This window comes from Rhinichthys klamathensis, unplaced genomic scaffold, assembly GCF_029890125.1.
Source record: "Rhinichthys klamathensis goyatoka isolate OS25496 unplaced genomic scaffold, OSU_Roscu_1.1 h1tg000523l_1, whole genome shotgun sequence".
Taxonomy (NCBI): domain Eukaryota; kingdom Metazoa; phylum Chordata; class Actinopteri; order Cypriniformes; family Leuciscidae; genus Rhinichthys; species Rhinichthys klamathensis.
The window spans coordinates 1,001,563-1,022,652 of NW_026607002.1; the positions used below are offsets into that span (position 1 = coordinate 1,001,563).

General features: G+C 40.3%; 2 protein-coding genes across 3 annotated transcripts in view; one reads left to right on the plus strand and one right to left on the minus strand.

The window, feature by feature from the left end:
* Positions 1 to 21,090, plus strand: part of LOC130073045 (gastrula zinc finger protein XlCGF7.1-like) — a 471,752-nt gene that overhangs the window by 109,848 nt on the left and 340,814 nt on the right. Inside the window, exon 6 of one of the 2 annotated variants that reach the window (XM_056238441.1) lies at positions 6,722 to 6,838. The exons of the other annotated variant lie outside the window; for it this stretch is intronic. Coding sequence (XP_056094416.1) covers positions 6,722 to 6,838 — 117 coding nt within the window. The remainder of the gene's footprint in view (positions 1 to 6,721; positions 6,839 to 21,090) is intronic. 2 annotated transcript variants of the gene reach the window in all.
* LOC130073057 (gastrula zinc finger protein XlCGF8.2DB-like) overlaps positions 1 to 21,090 on the minus strand; it is a 154,058-nt gene that overhangs the window by 81,030 nt on the left and 51,938 nt on the right. The window lies entirely within an intron of this gene.

Sequence of the window (21,090 nt, forward strand, 5' to 3'; positions counted from 1 at the left end):
CTATGGAGGTTCAGGGAATTTCTGCAGAGACAACTGATCAGATGTTGGTTAAAAAGCCAAGGATGTCTTCCAGAAGTGTATGCAAATCTACACTCTACAGAGCATAGGTAACAAAGAAACTCCATTAAATAAAATCTTATATCTTACATTACATAAGAACTAATCCACGGCCAGCTGTGAATAAACTATTTTAATGCACAACATGGAGGCAAAGAATCACCCGAGATTACATTTATTTGAATTATTGAGAGAGAGAGACTTTTATTAATTAAATTTGGTGTGCACGCAGCACAATCTCCTATCTCTGTTTTAATGAAAGAAGCGCATTAATATAGAACAAGGATTAAACTGACTGGAACTAGCTGTGCATTAAACTGCACATTTTACTACACACCTCCAGCCAATCAGAATCGAGTATCCAAACAGACCATGGTATAACAGCATTTATAAAACAGTTAGTTCCAATCCTTGATTCTGAATAATATAGCTGTGTTTTATTCATGAAACAGCATAGCCTCTCATACCTTATTGCTTACATAACAAATATAATACTAATGTGAGGAAGTTTCCTAAACGTCTAATTTATTTTAGGTCACCTCCCTGACCCAGCAGTATTGGCTATTGGAGAAGCTGTCAAAGGACTCACTCCCCAACCTCTGATTTCCTGCGTCCTTACTGATTTATCAGAACTGTCTTTGGTGGACTCCAGATTTGGTCCTGTGCCCCGAGGTTCAGTGCTCTCCTACCAGTGCCCTCCTCTTGCGACCAAAAACTACACGAAACATCCAGATGCTCCTGTGTTCCCTAAACTCCCTATTAATTGTTCAAAATTTCCGAGGAGCTTGCACTTTGTCCCAAACTGCCACCAGTTCTTCCATTTGGAGAGCCTAATTGTCACACAGGAGTTGGCAGTTATAATGGAGGAGCAGACTCAGGAACAATCCAAGTGTCCACTGTGGACGAATATGCGCAAGCCTAGAGTGACTGCTAGCAGATTTTATGAGGTTTCTCATGTGCGAGGGGATACATCTGGCCAGGCACTGGCACGGCGGATACTCAAGGGCGGAAAGCAAACTAGGGCCATGAAAAGAGGCCTTGACAGGGAACCTGAGGTTCTGGAACGTTATTCTGAACTGTTCAATGTGAATGTCTCACCTTGTGGTTTTGTTGTGCACCCAGATGCGTCCTACCTTGGTGCCAGTCCTGATGCCAAAGTTTATGACCCTAATGCAGATCCCTGTTTTGGGCTTGCTGAGGTGAAATGCCCAGATATTCCTACAGTTTCTGAGGCTGGGCATATTAAAATTGTGAATGGACAGGCAACCCTGAAAAAATCGCATAAATATTACTGGCAGGTTCAAGGTCAGCTGGCTGTAACTGGACTCAGTTGGTGTGACTTCATCACTGACACTGAAGAGGACATGACAGTTGAAAGAGTGTGGAGAGACAGTGTCATGATAGCTCAGATGAGAGAAAATCTGGATATTTACTACTTTTGTGTATATAATTTTTATTTATGGTGTATAAATGAATATCTTAAGGGTGGTATCTAATAGGCCTAATTGCACTGTATAAATTGTTAATACTGTAAAAAAAAAAAAGATAGTCTGGAATTGTGTATATAATTTTTATTTATAGTTTAATTCTAACGATTTCAAGATTTTGTATTTGTACAAGATGTATATTTTAACATGGAGATATGATTTTCAATAAATGTTTTATGAAACTACAATTACAATTGTTACTTTAATTGTCCAACAATGCATAGCTGATAATAATTGCCTATTACAATGTGAAAAAATATAATCTTGGGAAAAATATAATACAAGAGGTGTACATACAAGTCACTTTTTAAAGGGATAGTTCACCCAAAAATGAAAATTCTGTCAGTAATTACTCACCCTCATGTTGTTCCAACCCCGTAAGACCTTTGTTCATCTTGGGAACACTAATAAAGATTTTTTTGATTACTTTTTGTGTGCAAAAACAAACAAAAATTACACTAGTGAACTGAAGGAAATTAATAGTTGAAATAAAGTCGTTATTTTTGTTTGTTTTAGCACAAAAAAAGTATTTCTCGTCGCTTGATAAACTAGATATTGAACCACTGTAGTCACTTGGACTATTTTAACGATGTCTTTAATAACTTTTACGGGGTTGAACAATATGAGGGAGAGTAATTACTGACAGAATTTTCATTTTTGGGTGAACTATCCCTTTAAAATTAAAAGGCTATGACGGACATACCCCTTTGTGACCTTTAACATCAAGCGGCCACTGAAAATTGCTCATCAAGCAGCAGTTAGTCCACAGCTGGTTAACTGTTCCAGACAAGGTTAAAGGTACAGTGGTGTCCCAGATGTGAAACTCCTTCACTCTTCTGATGGCTCTCTCAACAAGAATTCGAAGACGAGCTATCGCTTGTGTTCTCTCTGCATTTTCTTTGCTGAACTGAGCTGCTGTTTTAAAAGGTGGTATGATGAGTTTGGCCCCCCGTTCTGCCAGCATCTTCTCAATGGTGAATCCTTTGTCAGCCATACAAGCATCACCTGGCTCCAGCAAGTCAAGAATCCCTGACTGTTTCGTCAACTCTTGATCGGAGATGGAACCTGTGTACAGGCTGGATACAAAAGTAACTGTTCCGCAAGGAGCAATACCGATCAACCCCTTGAAGGTAGTGTTTTTTTTATATGAAGAGAACACCTCAGACTGGAGCGTGAGTGAAGATGGATCCTGGCATCTTATCTCTGTGCAGTCAATGATGACCCTCACCTCTGGACAAAACTGCCTAAATTTGTCTGGCATGGTGGAATTCACTTGCTCTCTGCTCATCCATATGGGCAATGATCCAAGGACAAGGTAAAGATAGCTAGCCCAAGTTATGATGATGCGGCTAACAGTGGAGACACTTACTTTGAAAATGTCAGCCAACACTTTCTCCTTCAATCCTGCAGCAACACGACAGCAGTACAAAAAAAATTCATCAATCAGTGGCAAGCTGCGGTGATGACTGTGAGAATCTTCCGCAGCAGTTGCCTGTTCTTTCTTCTGGGCCTTAGACCAGTAGACTAGCAAGGATGCTGAGGGCTCAATAGCCTTCCAGAATGCTTGGAAGACCTCTTCAGATGGAAATCTGGTGTAAAAACGTATGTCTTCATCTGAAGCACAGAATCTCTGAAACTGGGACAGAGAGTGGCCCATTCTCAGCTGCATGACCTCACTTTCCAGTTTTCTGACTTCAGCTTCCAAATCCTGTATTCGTGCAGCTGCTGCATCCTGTGCACCTAGATTCATACAAAAAAAATAACAGTTTAACATAGTGGCAAAACAAATATTAATTACTTACGTAAACAAATATTATTATAACTACATATTATACCCAAAATTAGAACTTTTGCCCACTCAGACCCTGTGTCCATATCTCAAAGTTGTTGTGCAGTGATACAACCTGTCTGATTTACAAATTCATATGTATAATTATCTGGAATTTACTATGATTCAAAACAAATGTTTATTGTAATAGTCATTTTAGATCATTTTAAGACTTTGTTTATCTTAATTTTATTACTGCTCAGTTGTGGCAGCATTATGTGGAGAAATAGAGTATGGTGATATTTTCAATTTGTGTCAAAATGAACTAAAATGATATGTCTTGAAAGTGAAGGAACATAAATGTACTAAAAGCTTCAATAACAGATTTAATAAAAAAAGAACGGGAAAGTTGCTTCATAATTTGTTTTCAGAAATGCATAACTTAAACATACCTGGAAGAGGAGTGACTGCATAGTCATGGTCTGCTCCAGCTGTTACCTCACTATCGATTTCGTCGTCTTGGGTGTCGTCAGAGGAAGGGATAGGAAAGGTTTCTATGGTTTGAACTCGAATTCTTTTGTAAACCGACTCTCGTGAAGTTTCTCCCCAGTTGTTCCACTTAAATCGGGACGGGACAGCCCCTTTTCTGAGGCGCTTACGACCAGTAGCAGCAGTGTAATTAGCGTCGGTAAAGTGCCGGCTACAAACAAATGTGCTGCCTCTAAGGATCTTAAACATTGGGCCTTCTACGCGTCTAATAGCATGCATCCACTTCTTTGTCTGACAGTCGTCGCTTGGAAAAGCATGAAAACTCAAATATGGTTGTCGCTGCTTATTAGTTGTGCAATGAGGGACGCTACAGTGACACCTCGATGTTGCTTCAGCCATTGTTGTTTCGACCGGAAGTCGCTTTACACAACAATCGCTGAACCGGATGTGCGCTCTAACTTCCGTGAAAAAGGCCTATTGCTGAGTATTTTCCAAGGGGGTAATCCATCGACCGGAAGTTGAAGCCGGCCGGGTGCCGCCATCTTGTAGCAGAACCATTGACTCCCATTCATTTTGGCGTCACTTTGACAGCGAATAACTTTACATCTGAGGCGTTTAAAGACTCCATTTGTCCATTATTTATTTCTAAAGAAACACGACAATGTATAAAGGGCTCCATTACCTAAACATATTGTCACTTCAAAGCCTCTGTTTTGAGTTGTGGGCGGAGCGTCGTGTGACGCTGACCAATCAGAAGCCTCTTCTCCTCCGCGAGTCCACAGCGCCGCGCCCCAGTCTGTGAGACGCGAACCGACAGAAACAAACGGTTGCAGAAAGAAGCAGTGGACAGTGTCCAGGCACAATCCCACTAACGGAGAAAAACATTAAAGGAGTAGTTCACTTTTGAAAAAACTTTTGCTGATAATTTACTCACCCCCATGTCATCCAAGATGCCTATGTCTTTCTTTCCTCAGTCGAAAAGAAATTACGGTTTTTGATGAAAACATTCCTTAAACTTATTTATATAACTTTGCTAATATTTTGACACAAAAGTTACTTAAATCTTCATATCTACGATTTGCAAATGATTCCCGATCATTTATTCACACTTTAATCAATCTCTCAGCAATAAACCCTCATCAATATTCTGAATTGATAGTTTACAGTGCTGGAAATATAGCGCTAATTTCTGATAACAACACCACTTTTGAGAAGATAAAGACTAAAATACCATAAAGAAATAACAGCCTACTTTAGAATAATAACAGTCGGCTCTTTTGTTTTTTTTATAATTTGCCCTTTTTTATTGAATTATGGGAATGTCATGTTTTGAGACCCAATGGAAGTGAATGAAGACAAGCAGCATCCGTTTCAGAAACATCATAATTTTGCAACTGAATAAGGAATTTCACAGACTTCAAGAATTCGCCTTTGGCTAAGCCCCGCCCCCCTTAGTTACTGTTGCTACGTCCGACAAACAAACTTCATATGGGCTCTGGTATCAACATGGCTTATGCTGTGACGGCTCTTCCTGCTGAAAATGTATCAAACTTTTATAAAGCAGCAAATAAAGTGTCCGATAGAAGTAGGCAAAAGGGGCTGCAATATACGTTCGAAGGCTATATTAACGACAAACAGGTGAAACGCAAGGAACAACAAGGCATCCAAATAGAGGCAAAAGCATACCGGTCACAGTCAAAAAATGAACCACCGCATATCCTACTAATCGAGACGGAGGCTGGGACTAACAATATCAAGGAGCAACACTGTTCATGCAAAGCTGGGTAGGTCTCTATTCACTTCTATAATCGTTATTACAAAACAACGGACTACGCGAGTATAACGTTGTATTTATTAGCACCGTGTGCTAGCTAGACGACACTTGTCAGGATTTGACTTCCTGAAAAAATGGACACCCCCCTCCAACCTCTCTGGGAAACGCGTATCTGTGTTACAAATGCCCCAGGCACAACGTTTAACCATATTTTTGATAAAACTACGACGGCAATAGCCTGCCGAGACCAAAAATATGAGACGCCTGTGTTAAAGTCAATGGAGCGCTGTGAAAAAGTGTCGGACCACTGTGGGAGCTCGTTCTTGGCTGCGTTGTGATTGGTCAATCTACATTCTAGGGTGTGGCTTAGCCAAAGGCGAATTGCATGCAAAAATGTGTAAGTTTCATAAAGGAAACATTAATGTGCTCGTGAGAAATCACACAGATAAAAGTCTATTGCATTCCGGTGTTTGAATATTATTGCTTCTCCTAACTTTTCGAGATCGGCTAATATCTTGCCATTTCTTTGAACGAGCAACTTTCACTGTACCGCGACTTGCCTGTAAGTTTAAATGACGAGTTCCGCCAGTAGAGGCGCTCGATCAACCGCAGCAATGACACACATCCGAGTCTAGGAGAAGAAGAGAAGTGAGCGAGGGAAGGGAACATAAACAAGAGAAGTGGAACACAGCCGTTCATTCAGCTCTAAATCTGCTGTTTTCAGACTGTGAGTAACGTACATATATTTTATCATTTATTAGGATATATCTAAATCCAAACGACTAAACGAGTCAGTTATTTATTGAATCACTCATAAATTAATCGAAATGAATCGACTGATGTTGTTCATTACTCTCGTGAAAACTAAACTCGTAACTGGCTGTTTTTTCATTTCATGTAATAAAAACCTGGTAAACTGAGTTTTTAGTTATATCTAATGTAAGAGCAACATAAAATCAGCTAGATGAGTTAAATTGTTTTTAAACGACTGTTTGATCAAAACACTTATAATCTCGAGTGATTGTAAGTGTGATGATCATCTGCTAAATGAGCAACAACGACCACAATTCACTCCTTCAGTCAATGAAGCTCCCACAGCCGTTCATGAGAGTTTAAATGCTGGGAAATATTCCCATCTTCCCACAGGAGAAGAAGCAAGCAGGAGGAATTACTCCAGGAGAAACTACGGACATACTATTGTAAAGATGGAGATTAAGGAAGAACCCTGCAGAATAAAAGATGAAGATACAGAGGAACAAATAGGTTGGTGTTTTCCTTCATTCTCTTTAATGACTGATGAGGAACATTATCTTATCAATACTCTTATCAATAAATTAACCATCTTGACTTGGAAGAAGTCTCCAGTAACATGAAACCTGTCAATTTGAGAGGTTTGCAAATGCTTGTTTTTAAATTTTTTTTTTTTTTTTAGAGAAACTTCATTTCTTGTCCGGATTTTAAAAATGAAGGTGAGCAGAATTAAATAGCTTTTAATTACCACAGTTTTTTTTATACATTTCAATTTACACAGGTCTTAATAAGCTTACATTGTATTAATAAAGATCTTCCAAAATATAATACAGAATATAAAAGTATTTTTTCATAAAAATGCGTATATTCATTTATAAAACGATCAACCAAAATTTTTGTAAATATCACAATATAAATTTTTGGATATATTGCCCAGCCCTAAACCAGAATAAAATTATTCTTACCCGGTGAAAACGAGACATTAGAGAGTGCAGATAAGAATGAGAACCTGGTTAAACATGGCTGAGTGTGTTCTCTGAATCGCGGAGTCGGGGATTAAAGTTCGAAGGGGGACGCCATTCCAGTTCAAATTGGTTATATTTTATTTTTCTTTAGGGAAATGAAAGGGATTTCTATTGCATGCACTCAATAACCTATGAAAGCGATACGAATTCAATGCAGAAAATATATAGGCCTATATAATAATTTTCAAAAAGCATCTCTGTATTCTATGGTTGGTTGTGCAATCGACTTTCATTGGAGCCAATAGACATGCTTCTCTATCGGTGCGCGTCACAGAACCGATCATCACAGCAAACCACTTCAGGTAAATGAACTGTGATAAACCGAGATTATGGCCGAGAATCAAGAAACAGAAACTGTTACTTTAATAGATGTGATAACTGAAAAATTGATAAAACTGCGTTTGAGTAAACTTAGTTTTGAGTTACTGAAATTACCCATGTTCAATTGATTTAATGTAAACTCCCTGCGTTCCAATGTCCATACTATCCATTAATCTCACATAATAGTATGTGAGAGATTAAAATGTGTCCCCAAGTAGTATGCTGAAAAGAGTATGCCAGAAGTCCCTGGACTGTCTACTATTTGCAATAGATTTTCAAAGAGTGGATCCGTGCTCACTATAATGGCTAATATTGCCCACAACCCATTGCGCTTGAAGATCCAGTTCAGAACTACAAACAAAGTAAAAAAGTGTTCAGAAAACTTCAAAACATGACGGATGTGCGCGATCGACAGTTAAGTAGAAAAGATTGGATAAGAGGGTTTGAGTAGGGCTGTGTATTGGCAAGTGGCTCATGATACGATACATATCACGATACGAAATATTGCGATACATTTTTAAAAAAAATAAAAATTAGGGCTGTCAAATGATTAATCGTGATTAATCACATCCAAAATAAACGTTTTTTTTACATAATATATGTGGGTGCACTGTGTATAATTATTTTATATATATATAAATACACACACATTCTTGTATATATTTAAGAAATATTTTCATGTATATACTGTATATAGATTTATATATAATTTATATTATATATAAATATTTTATATATAAATAATATTTTTTTCTTAAATATACATGCATGTGTGTGTATTTATATATATATACAAAATAATTATACACAGTGCACCCACATATATTATGTAAAAAAAACTTTTATTTTGGATGTGATTAATCGTGATTAATCATTTGACAGCCCTAATAAAAATGCAAAAAAATATTCGAGGTGAAAATACAACTTGCTGTGTATTACCTGAGGTATTCTGGTATGTGTATCACATTATATTGATAACTCAGCAGAAAAATTTCCATTCCAAATTATTAGCAAAGCTATTTGCATTGCACAGTGTCACTGAACCGTGAACACACTGAAATATATGAAGTGCATATTGTGTTACTGAACACTTAAAATGTAGATGCCATAATTTATAAAACTGAAATAGTCTGTATGCTTAATATTCAACAATATTATTGATCTGCCTGCAGCGACACCATTGTATGAGAACTGAACTGATCGATGGCATCACTGTTTTCTACAGAGCTGCTGTATAAATAAACTAAATTAATACCTTATGATTTTTACAACCTAAATTAATCAACTACTGAACGAACTTAATATGTACAATGACACTATTTTCTTCTAGAGCTGCTGTAAAAGCTTTAACAAACGTTGTGTTATTTTCCTGTTATCACTATAAAGCTGCCTTGAAACGATCTCTGTTTTGCAAAGAGCGCAATATAAATAAAGCTGACTTGACTTTGCTCCACTATGCTGCAAACAATTTTAAGATATTTGATATTTTGATAACTCATCTGCGAGTCGCGTTCACAGCGCGCGCATCCATAGTATTCACCATTTGCCTGAAGTTTTCAACCACACTACACGGTGGCAAACCCTTACAAATGAAATGCGCCACCGACTCCGTTATCTTCTTTGCACAAGCTGAGGTTGACGGAAGCCTGTTGGTGGTGTTATCCAGTGTAGTTTGCCTTGAATCAACCGATTTCGCCGGAGGTTGCAGTGCCGCTATTTCATCGCAAGTTGGTTGTTTCCTGGATATTTTTGTGTAGCCTGGTAAAGCTTACAAATGGCATTTGTTTCATCTTGTTCATTACTCCCTGACTTATTTTAAAGGGGTCATATAATGCTACATGCACTTTTTCAAGTTGATTGTACTGAAATGTGTGTTGGCAGTGCCTGTACACAGCCATCATATAATGATAAAAATCAATCCAGTGTTTTTTTTTTTTTAAATCTCCCTTTTGAGGGACGCCCCTCCCACAATTGTTGATTGACAGCAGCGTTTCAACACAGACCCGCCCTGAGCGAGCTGTCATCATAGTCCGTCATTGTTGATACGCTGGAGCAGAATGGCGTCTAAGCGATTGTGGTGTTCTGTTCTTGGGTGTAATAACGAACACAGCAGTCATTTTAATGTTCCTAAATCCGAACCGCTGAAGACGCAGTGGCTGAGTTTTGTTTTCAAAGGGAATATTCCCCACGATCAACGTCAATGCGTTTATGTTTGCGCGAATCATTTCTCAGCAGACTGCTTTATAAAGGAGGGTCAGTATAAAGATGGTTTTGCTAAGAAGCTGCTCCTGAAAAAAGAATCGGTAGCAACTATTCATGTCCCTGCTGCACCTCCAGAAGAAGTGAGTGTTAAGTTTTATTGACCTTTATATTAATCTTTGCAAATCGCAAAAAAAAGTTGTTTATGACCATTAACTGTAACATCAATCTGTCAATGAACTAACCTATACATCAGTAAACACACAGCGTTCGTATCTCACTACTCTACCCTGCCAGTACACAAAAATAGATCAAAGTGACATTACGTTAACCAACCATTCAGAAACGTCCTGTCCGAGCCTTAATTGTCGAACTTCTTTGTGGCCGTCATCTTGTTCCGGGTCCGACTCTGGTTCAGACTGATACGGTTGCACAGATGTGTCCTCAGAGACTCCCGCTGGCATGCTTTCTCCAAAATATACCCTCAACTGTTGTCAAGGCAACACTCCACGTGCGTTGTGTCAAAGCGCCCGCAGAACAGAGGGGCGGAGTCAGCGAAGCTCATTATCATTTAAAGGCATATGCACTGAAACGGCGTGCTGAAAACAGAGCTGTTTTTGACCAGGTAAAATGAGTGTTTTCTTAAAATACTAATGAGAATTTTTTATTAAAGTATATTACAAACTTTTTATTTAGACCCTAAAGAATCATATTAACTTGGCAAAAAATGGCATTATATGACCCCTTTAAAAACAAAGTGCACCCACACATCGGCTCTGCAAACTGAAGGCGCTCTTATATTTTCCGCCATCCTCGCTCCCAGTTACTTCTGAGACATTGGCCGTGGGTATGTACGTACGACTGGCAACGTAGACAGCGAGTCGGTGATCACCAGGGACTGAGGAGGTCGTTTGACACACTGGGATTTGATGAAATGACTGGGATACTGATTTAAAGTATCGATACTAGAGGTTGGAATATCGCAATACACTATTGTGAAAAAAAATATCGCAATAATTAGCTGTATTGATATTTTTGCAAAGCCCTAGGTTTGAGTGACTAAAAATGAACATTAAATTAATATTTTTTTATCAGCTTAAATGCTATCCATCTTATATTTCATCTGCAACAACAATGTGAACTTTTCTAAAAAATCTGTTTGGCCATTAACTTTTAAATGCATCATTATGTATTAATATGAGGAGAGTCTCCGCATGAAAGACACGCGACTGCGGATCAACTTGTTTCTGCATTTCTCTGATACATTAGGAGAATAAATGAAATGTGGAGGATTTTAACTGCGACTACATGATTGACAGGTCAGCTGTGAAAGGATGAGACAGAGCAACCGTTAAAGACGCTATACGTGATATTTTGTCCCAAAGCTTGTCTACTCTTCTGCTACACTCTCAAAGTATGTACTTTTTCTTGACAAAAAGAGTATATACTTTTAGGGCGTAGTATAATTAGGTGAACTGGGACGCAGCATCAGTCTAACCTCTCAGGTAAAGGACTAGATGTTACAATCCCGGAATCCACGTATCCCAAGATGGATATACTATAAACTGGAAATAGGAGAGATATTGAGACAAGTGCCAAGGATCACTGGCTTCATTGGGGTCATCAGGTGGGCACCCTCCTTCACGAGTGTTTCGATGATTAACCCACAACACCTCCAGAGGGCTCATCGGCAATACCTAGCGTCCCAGGTTTGCCCCCCTCGGCTTGTGATCCCCCCCTTGCTCAACTACTGTTACTGTCTACAGGCCCAGATACTATCCTTTCTCTTCAACCACAGCCAACGGCTGGCCTCCTCTGCAGCATTGGAAAGGGATTTCACAATCTGCCGCAGAGCCTGACCTCGCATTCCTAGGTCCTTCAAAAACCGGACTGAGGATTGGCCGACAAACCCTCTACAGCCGACCTCCACTGGGTAGATCCTGACTTTCCACCCACGCTGCTCAGCATCAGCTGCCAGTTCTGAGTACTTTAGCCTCTTACGTTCATACGCCTCCTCCACTGAGTCCTCCCATGGCACTGTCAGTTCCACTAGGAAGGCCGTGCGAAGGGTGGGGGACCAAAAGACGATGTCAGGTCTAAGGTTTGTTACTGCAATCTCAATGGGGAAGTGCAACCGCTGGTTAGATCCACTAATAACTTCCAGTCTCGTGCTTTGTGCAGCAGGCACGGATATGAGCTGGATCCCTGCGATCTACTTGGTGCTATACCTGCACGAACAAAGGCCATTGATGGATACTGCTTGGCTGGCAGAGGCGGGAGGGTATTTGTGGCTGTTCGCTTGGCCTCAAGGCTGGCCGCCAAGCACCTTAGCACCTGGTTATGCCGCCATGTATAACGGCCTTGTGCCAAGCTTGTTTTACAGCCAACCAAGATGTGCTTTAGGTTTGCTGAAGAGGGACACAGGGAGCAGGTGGCATCTTCCCCATACCACTGCTGGAGGTTAGTTGGTGATGGTAAGACATCATAAACTGCTCGAATGAGGAAGCTGACTCGGTATGCCTCCATCCCCCACAGCTCCCTCCAGGAGAGTTTCCTCTTTTCTACGTCCTTCCAATGTGTCCATTGGCCTTGTTTCACATGTGAGACTGCCTTTGTAAGCCTCATCACCTGCTCCTGTTTGCGTATTTCTTCCACGACTAAACCTCGCCGTTGTAAAGGAGAAGCTTTGTGCCAGAATGGTACATTTTCCCCAACTCCTAGACCTTGTCTCCCCAACTGCACGTGCCCGACAATTTCTTGGTGCCTGAGAGCAGATTTTGCTTGCTCTGACGCCACAGCTGAGGACCACTTTCTTCCAGTCGATCGGGTAAGGACAGTTCCAGCAACTACAGTGTCTCGAGACTCTGACAGAGTCATCTCAAGCCTCACCTTGACACACTTAAACTCCTCGGTAAGGCAGGACACAGGTAGCTCTAAAACACCTTTTCCATACAGTGCTGTGTTGGTAATACACCTGGGAAGACCAAGCCACTTCTTGGCATAAGAGCTAACCAGCCGCTCCAGCTTTTCGACCTTGGACAGAGGAATATCGTAGACAGTCAGTGGCCACATTAGGCGTGGAAGGAGGCCAAACTGCAGGCAAACTGCAGTTTTAGACTGCCAGGCAATAAGGTGCTGTCGATGCTCTTCAAGCCATTTTTGGTGACCTCTTTGAGTTGGACAACCTGCTCGGTGTCCTTCAATGAAGCGTCATACCATCGTCCGAGGCTCTTAACAGGTTTCTCTGCCACTGTTGGTATTGGTTCTCCATCAATGAAGAAGCGATGCTCTGTCAACTTTCCTTTCACAATAGATACACTCCTGGACTTACAAGGCTTTATTTTCATTCGAGCCCACTTGATGGTGTCCTGAAGCTTGCCTAAGAGTCGCCGGGTACAAGCTTTGGTGGTCGTAAGAGTGGTTAGGTCATCCATGTATGCCCTGATTGGAGGGAGCCTGAGTCCGGCTGCTGAGCGCTCCCCTCCAACCACCCAACGTGACGCACGAATGATAACCTGCATAGCCATTGTGAAAGTCAGAGGAGAGATGGTGCATCCAGCCATTATCCCTACTTCCAAGTGCTGCCATGCAGTAGTATACTGCTCTGTTATGAGGCATAGCTGTATATCCTGAAAGTAGGACTGGACTAGATTGAGGATCGGTTTTGGCACACCAAAGTAACAAAATGCCCTCCAGAGAAGATTGTGTGGGACAGATCCAAAAGCATTTGCAAAATCCAGAAAAACAACATGCAGGTCTCTGGACTCCCTCTTGGCAGATTGGATTTGGTGCCAGATCATGGATGTATGCTCCAAACACCCTGAGAAGCCCGGAATACCTGCTTTTTGCACCGTTGTATCAATGTACCCATTTTTCTCAAGGTAAAGGGCTAATCTACGTGCCAGAATGCAGAAAAAAATCTTGCCCTCTACATTCAAGAGGCAGATGTGACGAAATTGGTCGACAGCAGTAGAGTTCTTTTCTTTGGGGATAAGGACCCCTCCTCCCCTTCTCCATACTGTTGGTATTTCCTGCTTCTGCCACACCACTTTCATCAGCTTCCACAAGAACTTCAGCACACCTGGTGCATTCTTGTAAATCTTGTAGGGAACACCATTTGGCCCCGGGGAAGATGCTTTTCTTGCACCCCGGACTGTTGTAACTACCTCACTCCACTTTGGTGGGCAGGTTTCAAATGAAGAGTGTGGGGGATGTATAGGTGGCATGTCAGAGGGGAGAACAATTGGGTCATTACGATTGGGGTCTGAATGGACCTCCCTCAAATATCCCTCAAGGTCTTCTTTTGATGTTACCAGATTGCCGCTCTTTTCCTTTACAAAGAGACCTTTTGTAAACCGGAAGGGGTCACTAAAGAACTTGGCTCTTGATTGTAAAGTATTTGGGCCATTGGGGAATATGTATTCAATATTTAGTAATTACAAATTAATAACTATTGATACGGGTTTGACCCAGATAACAATACATGTTAAAAATCACCCGGCAAAGGGCGTTACGTTGCCAATCTGTTATGAACGACTGAATACAATGGATGTATAATCAATTATTCATACAGATCGGCAAGATAGATCAATTTTATTTATCAATAATCAAATCATAACGAATTATAATTCAATATTCATATACAAATTGTCTAGAATATATAGATTTTCAGGATACTCCTCAATGGAATTAATTAGTATCGAATATTCTGTTTGTCCAGCAAACTGGTCATGGATCTTCATCAATTTCCACAGAGAAATTACCTTTAAGAGACTCGCAGGAAAAGACGATCTTTACGGCCGTAAAAGATAGCTTTCCTGTTTTGTCACAATACTATTTAAAGTATTATACCATTTCAAAGCTTGTAGCTGATCGAAACATTTAAGTGATTTGAAGTATGAGCACAGGCAGAATCAATCAATGAATATATGTATTTAATAAAGGTGATTACGTATACGGTTAATAAACGTTACAAGGAATAAATGTATTTACAAACACAATAAAACATCGAGGAAGGAGAATGCATATAGAAAGAGAGAGAGAGAGAGCTGGTGAGTTTGGCTAAATTCATCAGACACAGAACCGTTAAGAGAGACAACTTAGAGTCAAATCGTACCCTAATTAGGGCAGGCAATCTTAGCAGTATTTAGATCTCGGTAAGAAACGAATACTTGCTGATCATGTTCTCTCGTGTGTGTGTGCGTGTGTTCCGGACCCGGTCAGAGGTCCTTTCCGGCGCGCCCGTGTGGCGGGATGTTCAAATCGTCCGTTGAAGGTGTTGCCAAAGAAATGATTCAAACTAAGTTCATTTCACTCGCCGGTGAGAATGAACAAAGGAGAATACAAAAAGGAAAATAAAACTGAACTAGACAAACAAAGGAAAGATGGGTCATCGCATGAACACGAGGTCCCGATGGGCCAAGGAGTCACATGATGAAGGAAGGGAGAGTCCAGAGTATGAGCGAGCGAGAGAGTCAAGCGCGCGTCACATGTTGGAGGAAGAGCAGTCCAGGGTACCAGCCAGAGAGGGAAGACAGGGGTACCGGCCAGAGAGGGAAGACAGGGACAGGAAGAGCGAGTCCAGTTCTCTTTAAAGGAACTGGAGTCCACACCTCTGAGGTGCGAACTGGCCAATGACGTTTAACGAAACTCTTGGCGCCAAAATTCTCTTTGTCTTGTCAAAGCTAAATTATGGCCGCATTCACAGGTTTTACGATCAGTCAGAATTTGTTCAGAATCATTCCAAAGCTGGTAAAACATAGTAAAATACATTTTATGGCTTGTTCAATTACATAAATGACCTTGTCAGCTCACAAGGATTCTGAACATAGGAAGAAAGACATTTAAGGAGAGTTATATTGCAAAGTTACATTAAAAGCATAATTAACTGCCCTTTTAGTTTGTTTTAAACTGACACACACTCATAGATCCCTTCATAGGACCTGGGCAATCGACAAACATAACAACATATCAAATATACCTCAGTAAATGTCTTTAAATGAGGAGAGTAGTAAAAGTTCATATATGTGTGTGTGTTTGTATCTTCGTGCATTGAGCACCCAACAGGGGGGGGGGGGTTCTCTGGAATTCCTTTGAAGCTTGGACTACGTGAGTGGGAGAATGCAGGGTTAGTCTCTGGCGAGTGTTCCAGGGTCGTAAAAGTGTTAGGAGCAGACTTGTTGGTACCAAAGTCCAGTAATTTTCATTAATCCTAAAAACTTTGGGTTTTAGGAAGAATGTGCTTTATTTGCGTTCAGGACAGAGTCAATGATTTACCCCAGATACCTTACATGATTGTTCTTTTTTCCGACGCCTCTTTCTCAGGTATTCTGCTCTACGCAAAGTTGCAAGTCTGCTTTTGATCTCAGCTTGGAGCACATTTATTCCATCCTTCTCCTCTTCAGAAGCTTTCCTCCACTGTTTCTTCAGTAACCGTCTTTATTTAACCAGCTGATCTATCTCCTGTTGTCTCCTGGATTTGATTTTGGTGGTGCATAGGTTTCTGGTGCCGCTCACAGTTCCAAATCTTTCAGCTCCGTAGTTGTAAATTAACTCTCCCATTTTTTCCATTTTCTTCACAGCTGATCCCTTGAGTTGTTCCAACAGACAACAAAGATCCTCATCGACATTTTGCCAATCTTTTTGCTCATGGGATTTAGGCCATTTCACAAGTGGTCTTCGTCCCTGGATCTTCTTTTCAGTAGCGGGCTGTGGAATGGAGGCCTCAGCACTCCCTTCAGTATGATGTACCGTCTCCCCATTAGCAGGGTTATTGATGTTCTGCAGACTGTGGGGTTCTTCCTGCTGCTGAACTTCACTCGACTGACTCGGCTTGCTCCGTAAGAAGTATTGGTCGATGCGAGTCCCCTGCCCTTGTGGCTTCATACACTTCTTCCTGCCTTGATGGATCCGCAGGCCATTGAGGGATGTAACTTTGGCCCACCCACAGCTGCACCTCTGGAGCAAAGGACCTTGTTCTATTGTAACCTCATGTACAGTGGCATTCCTTCTCATTGTCTGGTTCGGTCCTGGGTCATTAGCCATGTAGTCCTCCGATGAGTCATCTTGCGCCCCCGCTCTCGCTGACTCAAGGGGTATCTTCCTTATTGAGTTTTCTGTAGCCATAAATGGGTGGTACCTGTGCACTAAAAAATGCCAGGTGCCCCCTGCTACAGGTAGCTAGCCTGTAACAGGCCCGTTGGGGTCTTTCCCTCCTGTCAGCAGTCTTTCCAAGCGGTCACCGGGTCTTCCCCCCTGGTTGCCAGTTGCTCTCTTCACAACAGTCACTGGTTATACCAGGATTGAGCTCAGGTAAAGGACTAGATGTTACAATCCCGGAATCCACGTATCCCAAGATGGATATACTATAAACTGGAAATAGGAGAGATATTGAGACAAGTGCCAAGGATCACTGGCTTCATTGGGGTCATCAGGTGGGCACCCTCCTTCACGAGTGTTTCGATGATTAACCCACAACACCTCCAGAGGGCTCATCGGCAATACCTAGCGTCCCAGGTTTGCCCCCCTCGGCTTGTGATCCCCCCCTTGCTCAACTACTGTTACTGTCTACAGGCCCAGATACTATCCTTTAGTGATCTTAATAATGATGTCTAGCCTGGAAAGAGACTGGTTCGTGATTAGACACTACTAGAGGATTAATCGTGCTGCTACACAATGTGTATGCATATTTAATCAAGTCTTCTTCAAATGTAATGTATATGTGCAAATAAGGACACTGATACAGCCATACATCTGATTATGAATGTGACGGCGATCGCGTGACACTTTAAGCTTGTTGTACCTTATAAATTATTATACCTAGTCTCTCGTGAAACGTAAACTCGTTACTGACTGGTTTTTCACATTGCAATTTGTGAAGATTATGAGTGTTGTGTTTTCATTTTATGTAATGAAACCTGGTAAACAGAGTTTTTAATGCATGTAAATTATGTCTTGATCAAAACACTTAAAGCTGGATAATCTCTAGTGATTGTAAGTGTGATGATCATCTGCTAAATGAGCAACAACGACCACAATTCACTCCTTCAGTCAGTGAAGCTCCCACAGCCGTTCATGAGAGTTTAAATGCTGGGGAATATTCCCATCTTCCCACAGGAGAAGAAGAAGCAAGCAGGAGGAATTACTCCAGGAGAAACTACGGACATACTATTGTAAAGATGGAGATTGAGGAAGAACCCTGCAGAATAAAAGATGAAGATACAGAGGAACAAATAGGTTGGTGTTTTCCTTCATTCTCTTTAATGACTGATGAGGAACATTAAGATGAAAACTCACAAATTCTTCTGAGACCCAGGCATAGACCTTATCCTCTGTAGAGGACATTATATTTTAGCGAATTTCTCTGAGATCATTCATGTCACAGTCCTGTAAAGAGCGCATTCAGGGTTTTTCAGAAATACCAAATGTTTGGAGGTTTCACCATTAAAACTCACACTCCTTGGACTTTAAACATGACTGACAATGACTGAATTATCAAATTTACCACAGCATGAAAATATATTTCTTATTGAAATATATTTTGTAATTGATCATTAAAATGTAAGTAATTTTCTAATTGTCGCAAATGAACATCTCAGGAAAACGGTATGTAGTTTCAAATCAGAATATGACTGGGCACTGACTTACAGCATGTTTATCAGGCATTTTGGGGAGACACATCAAGTGAATAGGGAAAGAAATGATATATCAATATTCCTCTGAAATATGAGATTTTCTAATGAAAATGTTGCCAAGTTATTACTCCTATTATTACACTATAGTTTTTTTACTACATGTTGCCACAAGAACACATTCATATTCAACTTGGATACATTGTATAGAATGGGACTACACATTTATGGCATTTTTACACAAATATTGCTTAAAGTAAAATAGTTTATCAAATCATACTGTTATATCTTTCATAACATAGGTCTTTATACTTCATAATCATCTTTATACAAAGTTTGGTTAACAGCCGTCTGAAACCTATAAAGTGATAAAAAAAACATTGTTTTTGCCTATTTTTATTTTCTTAATAACTGAGTCCTGGTGTCATCTACAGACATAGCATAAAGCATGAATAAAAACGCTGAAAAGTTTGTAGTTCGGTCGGATATGGCAATAGCAAAGAAGGTAAAATGAGGTACATATTACTAACGTTAACTGATGTAAAGAGAGAGAGAGAGCGCACTTCTGTTGAATGCACTTGTTTTTTGATCGTTCGCTCAGCACACGTGCGAAAGTTGGATTCAAACTAAATTGTAAGTGCAAGTAAAAACATGAACTGTTACATGATTTATGTATAACGAGTGGTTCCCTACATTATTACAGGACGTACATGCTGTTTTCAATATGCTTTCTGTGCTCAAACATCTGACGTGCGAGCCCAATACAGCTGAATGTTGACGGCCCCCATTTGGCATTTTTTTAATTGTTCCTCCATGAGGAATGTCTCGTGATTGATGTAATGTTGATGTTTGAACTCTTTTAAAGGTGCTATATGTAACTTTTCTTCTAAAATGAATAATTTTTGTATTGCCTGTGTGTGAAGGGGTTGTAATCACACATTACAATGATCCACTTATCGGGTTTTGCTATTACCTCTGAAGGCCAGTATTCCTATTTCTATGTGAAGTCTCCAGTAGGGGTGGGCGATATAGCCTCAAAATTATATCATGATATTTCAAGAATATTTGCGATAATGATATTTATGACGATATATATCTTTTTTTTAACGTTTATCGCACCTCAATGTTTGCTCACTCATTGCGTTTTTACAATGGGGTAATTTTGTTGTTAATAGTTTACACAACACAAGGAAGCTTGATGCTTTGAATTAAATTGAAAAAAGTAGCAAAAATGTATGCAAAATAATAAAGATACAAATAAAGAAAAACGTTTTAGGGTAGGTCTAACACTAGTATTCAGAAATACTACAGAAACTGAATAAAGTAATCAAATGTAAAATAACAGTCTTTTAGTTCTGATTCCTGACTAAATTAAATACATAGGCTATTCATTCTCATTCCTTACAATTAAAACTATCTTTTGTTGTTTTGACGTCATAGCCTATGGCTGCTGTCACTTTTAGAGCTAGTGCACGGATCCATTGCCGTTTTCATTATACTGTCTGTCACACTGTCACATGCATTTTATACATAACCGACTGTGTTTACTGGAATTTGTACACAATTTTGCGTTTTCCCCCCATTAAAGTAATATAAACCGCGAAAAATAACTTTTGTTACACGCGAGCTGTAGCCTATGTATGCACCCAGTGCAACTATCTCTCAGAGAGCGCGCGGGTAGCATAGCCTACTGGATAGTTTAAAATCGCGTAAATGTTTAAACTGAGAAGACATGAAAATTATAAACTTTAGTTACGATGTACTGATGGCCCGATTGTGACAATTCAGTCATCATGTCCCGACTCCTAAACGTGAGACTGTAGTATCGCCACCTGCACTTGACGCTTGACGCTTGCCTTGTGCAACACATTTTGAGAGACGCGCCAGAGAAGACGCGCGTAGGCAGCACCGCTGAACACTCAAGCTGTTTGTGAAATTGCTAAATCGTCATTGGCTATAATTCTAAAAATTCTCCATATTAAAGAATAACAGAGTTCACACCACAACTATAACGATAAAGATATGAGGAACGATATCGTTGGGATCACTTTCAGAACGATTTTTTTCCAGCTGTCGAACGATAAAACACTGACAGCCAATCAGAATCCATCCTAATTTAAAGGTCTACTTTGAAACCGCAGCGCGGGCGCGCGCGTGCTTAGATTAAAAAGACATGGAAGACATGAAAGACATCGATAAAATAGTCCGAGTGACTACAGTGGCTCAACCTTAAGTTTATCAAGCGACGAGAATACTTTTTGTGCGCAAAAAAACAAACAAAAATAACGACTTTATTCAACTGATCATTTCCTTCTCTGTGGGCCGTGATATTTCACTTAGTGATATTGCGCAAAGCTTCTAGGTTGCACGTCACACGTAGGCTCACTATTGGCCGACGCTGGTCATGTGTGTGATGCGTGACGTACAACCTTTTTTTTTCAGTACACTTCGGGCTTAAAGGGTTAACAGTATGTTGAACCTTTTAAAGTGACAGCAGCCTAATAAAACTACTGTTTCTTTGTTTTTGTTGTTTTCTTGTCCTCAATGTTGATCTAACAACAAAAGAAAGAGAGAATCACTCTCTGCTCTT